The sequence below is a fragment of the Sceloporus occidentalis genome, unplaced genomic scaffold, assembly GCF_023333645.1.
Source record: "Sceloporus occidentalis isolate IW3139 unplaced genomic scaffold, rSceOcc1.0.p SCAF_50, whole genome shotgun sequence".
Lineage (NCBI taxonomy): Eukaryota > Metazoa > Chordata > Lepidosauria > Squamata > Phrynosomatidae > Sceloporus > Sceloporus occidentalis.
The window spans coordinates 5,741,352-5,746,912 of record NW_028317030.1 but is presented as its reverse complement, the minus strand read 5'-3'; the positions used below and the strand labels follow the sequence as shown (position 1 = coordinate 5,746,912).

General features: G+C 43.8%; 1 protein-coding gene across 1 annotated transcript; it reads right to left on the bottom strand.

The window, feature by feature from the left end:
* Positions 1-671: 671 nt before the first annotated feature.
* On the bottom strand, positions 672-4,898 carry LOC149288755 (beta-citrylglutamate synthase B-like). Its single transcript, XM_089491450.1, has 7 exons — positions 4,854-4,898; positions 3,127-3,292; positions 2,225-2,455; positions 2,048-2,137; positions 1,711-1,939; positions 1,193-1,310; positions 672-785 (listed from the first exon to the last, which is right to left on the bottom strand). The coding sequence occupies exons 1-7, from the start codon at positions 4,896-4,898 to the stop codon at positions 672-674; spliced, it is 993 nt and encodes a 330-aa protein (XP_089347576.1).
* Between the last annotated feature and the right edge of the window lie 663 nt (positions 4,899-5,561).

Here is a 5,561-nt window from a genome sequence, read left to right as displayed (position 1 = left end):
ATTCTTATACACTGCCTGTGTTCCAGAAATACACAATGTATATTTTTAGTTACCATATGTTTCTCTTAAATATGAGTACAAACTCACCTTTTTTAACAGAACCTAAATCCAGACTATGTAGAATGTCCAACAGCTGATTGGTCTACAGGCTTTTACCCCTATACCTGATTAATAACCTAAGGGGTAACAAAACTTTCCAATGCATATGGTGGAGTCTGGACAGAGTGTGTTGTGAGTAGGAAGAACGTTATGGATACAGAAGAAGGAACATTCTGGATACATGTGTGATACATGTACTAATTCCACAAAAAGACTGTAACAATGGTCCAATTTATTTTTAACAATATTTTAACAACATCCATAGGGGGCAAGTGGTTGGATGACCAGACAGAATCCATTTGGCATAATTTATTTGGCATAAGAAACCTCTAGAGATGAAGCCAATCATTATTTTCCTATTATCTAAGTAATTTATTGGAATCCAGAGATCAGGTCCATGTTTTACCAATTTGAACTCAACTCATCTCAAATTCTCTCAACGGGCCATGTACGTAGATTAATTAGCACCCGGCATTCTGAAAATTCGGGAAGGCGGCCATGATTTCAGGAGACAGAAGGACGTTTTACTTATGTTCGTGGTCTTGAGAAGAAAAGGTCAGGGCTTTTCATGGTTACTGCAGATTCCTGTGTCTGGGAATCAGGGACAATATATGCTGAGCTATCCTGGAGGCCAAGTCTACGTTGCATGCTCTTTCGAGGAGGATAAATCCCGGGTTTGAGTTCACCTGAAATGCGGAGGAGGACAGTAAATATACAGTAAATGCTATGAAACTGTAAGTCACGCTGTGGACCAGGGAGACGCCGTGGACGTGATCTACCTGGTTTTTGAAACCATGCCTCCTTACTTGAAGTCCATACCTTTTATTGCACCAAAGGAGAAAAAAGCTGCAGAGGTCTCTTCTTCTGATGGAAACAGCTAAAGCTTGTTGCCTTCAGCTGTGCTGTCCCAATAAAATGTACCAACACCAACTAAAGACTCCCTTTTCTCTTGGGCTGCTATAGCTTTATGCATTTTTCGCTACCATGCCACACAATAGGTTACTTTGTAAAAACACAAGTACCCTCCACCTCCTCAGTGATGAAACCTTAATGTATACATAGAATTCCCAGGCCTCGCCGTCCCTGTCCTCACCTCGCACACACACAGCGATCCGTCTTTACGCAACAAAAGATCGATGGCGCAGATGTCCAGGTCCAGGATCTCCGATATCCTAACGGCCAGATATCTCTCCCTTTCATCCAGTGTGTAACTTTCAGTATTCGAACCTAAAGAATTCACAAAAAGGAATTTTCACTATTATACCATTATATATATATATATTCACAGTATTATATATGTTGATTCAGGGTGAGTCTGACTGACTTGAAGATGACATTACTGTCTTAGTGGGGGGTTGCCTTCTTCTGGATCAACTAATGAATGAATGGTTGAACTTGGTGGACTATATGTCTTTTTTCAACCTAAATAACTTTGTAACATACTGTTTCTGCAGTGGATATGCCAACCTGTCTAACTTTTTTTTAGGATAAAGGGCTTATCGTATAGGTCCACGAGCGTTGGTGGTCCTTGTGTTCTTGTGATGGGTGACCAAGGGCGAGATAAAGGAGTGGACGGGACAGACAGAGGAAAGCCCCGGGAGAGGACACTACAAAACGCCCAGCAGCTCTATCATACCTCTGCATAAGTTACTCTGGAGCCTTCCATCCTTCGCCATGCGTTTCACAGACGCCACAACTTGGCCTCCAATGACCAAGACTCGCACGTCGCGGCCATGGGATTCCTGGATGTATTTCTGGAAGAGATACGGGCTGTCCTTCCTCAGCACATGTTGGATCCCCACCAGGTGGCCCTTATCGGCAGCCAGGAACACAGCATTGCCTGACAAGGAGGAAGACAAAAGGAGCGGGTGCCAGGGATGTTACTCCACTCTTCACCCAAACTACTACACAAAAACACCTACCACTATTTTTTTCGACCCCTCCTCACCTTGACAGCCCCGCGTGTTCTTAACCACAAGAGGGTAGGAGAGCTTTGACTCCCCCAGCTCAATTATCTCTTCGAAATCGGAATAGCCTCCTGAAAATAAAAAGAAATGAGGACCTAGCGACAAGTTCATATATTTGTGAATTGGGTAATGGGGCTTTAACGATAGGGTTTCCTCACCGTACGACAGGGTGTCGGGCATCGGGATCCCGTGTCCGGCGAGCTCCTGTAATGTCCAGAACTTGTTGATGCACCTTAGCATGGGTTGCAAGGGGTTGACGACCCGGCAACCCATCTTTTCCAGATGTCGGAGGACCGTCACTTCTCCATCCATTTTGAGATGAGGAGTGTGGCCCCGAAAGTACACCACGTGCGGGTACGTGGACAGCAGCCAGCCCTTCAAATACAGCTCTGCAAGAAAGAATGAGCACAAAGAAGCAGAGCAAAACAAGACCTGGAGTTACACTTTAGGGGCATATAGGTACAAATATTATAAAGGCGCCCCCGTACACAACGGAATTAGCTTGAAAATCCCCAAAAAATTCCATAGGGTGAACTCCGCAAAACACTCACTAAACAGTAAAGCATCTAGAAGGATCATCCGTGGACATAGCCCAAGAGGAAGGCATGATGAATTATAACGGTGTTTGGACATTGCAATTGACTTTTAAAATGCAACGCTCTGGAAATGCTATTATTTTGTCGAAAAAATCTGTAGAATGACCCAGAATATGGAAAAAAAAAATCACCAAAAAAAAATAAATATATAAATTTATATACAGTATATTTAGTGATATTTCTGGGGTTGGGTTTTATCTACACTGTATCCAATAAAATGTAAAAGTGACAAAATAATTATAGTCTGCAGCCCCATTGTTGGCAGAGCAGCTGTTTGGCGAGATTCGGGAGTTTTCATTGGCTATTCAGGCAGTGGGAGTGGCTTCTGGCACCACCAACTCCAGGACCGGTTCCACCGCCTGACTGCTCCTTCTATATTTAGAACTGATACAATGTAACAAAGACAGGCTAACATAGTTACTGCCCCGCTTAGCTGCCACACACATAACTCCCATCACTCTTACTCAAGTGCCCCCTTTCCACAGACATAATGAGATCCTGGAACAGGACAGCTCGATAAGACATGGCCAGCCCCGCACACTGCTTCCTAAATGCCGTGTCTAGCGCCCGGTAGGAATCCTTTTCAGTCTCAGAGGAGTCTGAGAGAAGCCAAATCTGCGAATCCATGAACTGAAAAGAGACAGGGGGGGGGAATTACGGGCTGAATGGGCCGATTGGCTCTTATCTGCCATCAGATTCTATGTTTCTGTGAATGAATGAGAGGAACCTGGCAAAAGTTCCTCCTCTGCGGTCCAATGATTCTTGCTTGCTTGAAGCAGCCAATCAGTGGCAGGAAAATTCCTCCGCTTAAATCAATGGTAGCACTTTCCACGGATGTACACGGGGTCTGAACGGACCCCCGCCAGCAGCGTTCAGAGAACTAGCGTTGGTGCTGGTTGGCGGTGAGTATCATGCACGAAGGGAACACATCTCGTGCACGGAAAGTAGCTGGGGAGGTGGGGGGAAGGGGCAAATGCATGTGAGGGGTATTCATATGTATTAAAGCGCATGTGATGGTTGGAGTGTCCCTTTAATATGTCCACCCTATAGAGGAAAGTGAGTGCAGAGAAATGGCAGAAACATTCAAGTATGCCAAAGGATTAAGCAGAGTACAATAGGAGGAATCATTTAAAGTAAAAATAATAATAAAAAAATATATATATATTAAATAAAAAAAATAAACAATATAAAAAATGTTGGAATTGCTATTTTTATATCTTAGTAATTTAACAATGTTGAAGACTATTTCCATAGATTCTCAGGGTTTTTGCCCCAATCTAAGGGTGAAGGAGCAGATTCTCGGGGTCACGCAGTCTGGAGATGACTTCTTCCTATTCTACATTAATGTGATCATATCTAACACTCCTAGTCTGTGCTTTTGCTCTCAGTATGTTATGGTTCATATCCCTGCTTGAATGCAGGTTACTCGATGTCTATCTTTGAATAATGACAAGTTAAGCTTTCCATGAGGGCCGGTATTAGAGCCATCTGGGTAACATATTTGGCCGATAAGTACACAATGGGCTTTAAAGGTCAAGAGTCTCAGGGTCAGTTAATTTTTCCTATGATTCCCATTATTAATGCAAGATATATAATAACACTATTTAGGGTAAATCAGCATATAAAAAGAAATAATAAAAAATAATAACTCACAATTTTATAGGAAGAGAAAGGCCCAAAGACGACACCGCGGATGGAATGGAATGGAAACCTGAAGGTTTGGCTTCTTGCATAGATAAGATGACATGTGAGAATTTACCCAAACAGTGCGAGCCTCCGGGCGTGTGCTCGATAAATAAAGCTTTCAACCGTAATTAACCAAAAACAGTGAAACTAAAACAAACTTAGCCTGAAAAAAGGGCGTATGCAAAAACTCAAATAAGAATAAAATAAAACTTATATAAATGAAGCATATGATAATGAGCATGGCTCCCGCCAACCGGAGCCCACCCTTGCGGGATGCAGGTAGGAGGTCCCGCTGCCGTCAGTGGGCAGTACCACTGATGTTGTGGGTGGTCCCGCTGATGTAGCGGGACACAAGCATTTGTTGGAGGGGAAGTGGGCGGGGTGTGCACATCTCCTGCTGCTTGCGCCCCCATGCGCATTAATTTCAATGGGAGCGCTTTCCTGCCAGTGTCATTGCTTACACCGCCGGAAACAATGACCTTTCCGGGACCTCTGATGACCTTACCGGCCATTTCCGCTTGAAAAAAGAGAAAGAGGTGTCAGCAATCATGTGCCGGTAGTGAAAGAAATCAAAAAATATATTAAATATATAAAAATATACTTCCCAGAATAACCACTGCGGCAACCCTCACAACACTCCTCACAACACTCCTCAGAACACTCCTCACAACACAACACTCCTCACAACACAACAGTCCTCACAACACAACACTCCTCACAACACAACACTCCTCAGAACACTCCTCAGAACACTCCTCACAAAACACACTCCTCACAACACTCCTCACAACACTCCTCACAACACAACACTCCTCACAACACTCCTCACAACACTCCTCACAATGCTCATGAGACAAATACAGCAGAAAAAAAACAGGGGCGCATGTTAAAAAAAGAGAGACAGAGGAGGAAAGGAGAAAGGATTCCCGGGAGATACAGAGGTCAATCTAAGACCTATCAATCCCTCTTTGGGATCATTTCATATGAAACTCTTCGCAGAGCTGCTTGGCTTCTTTCCTTTTGGTGCGATAGCCTGCAGGGTTGTGATGAGTAATGCACCGTGTGCCTGCGTCACATGCGCGATACACCTAGCAATAGCCTGGAGGAGGGAAGTATACCAGAATACCCAGTATACCAGACAAGCAGCATTTATAAGCGAAACAATGTTTGTTAAATGATTGTTGCTATAAACACTGTTTGCGTGACAGAAGGG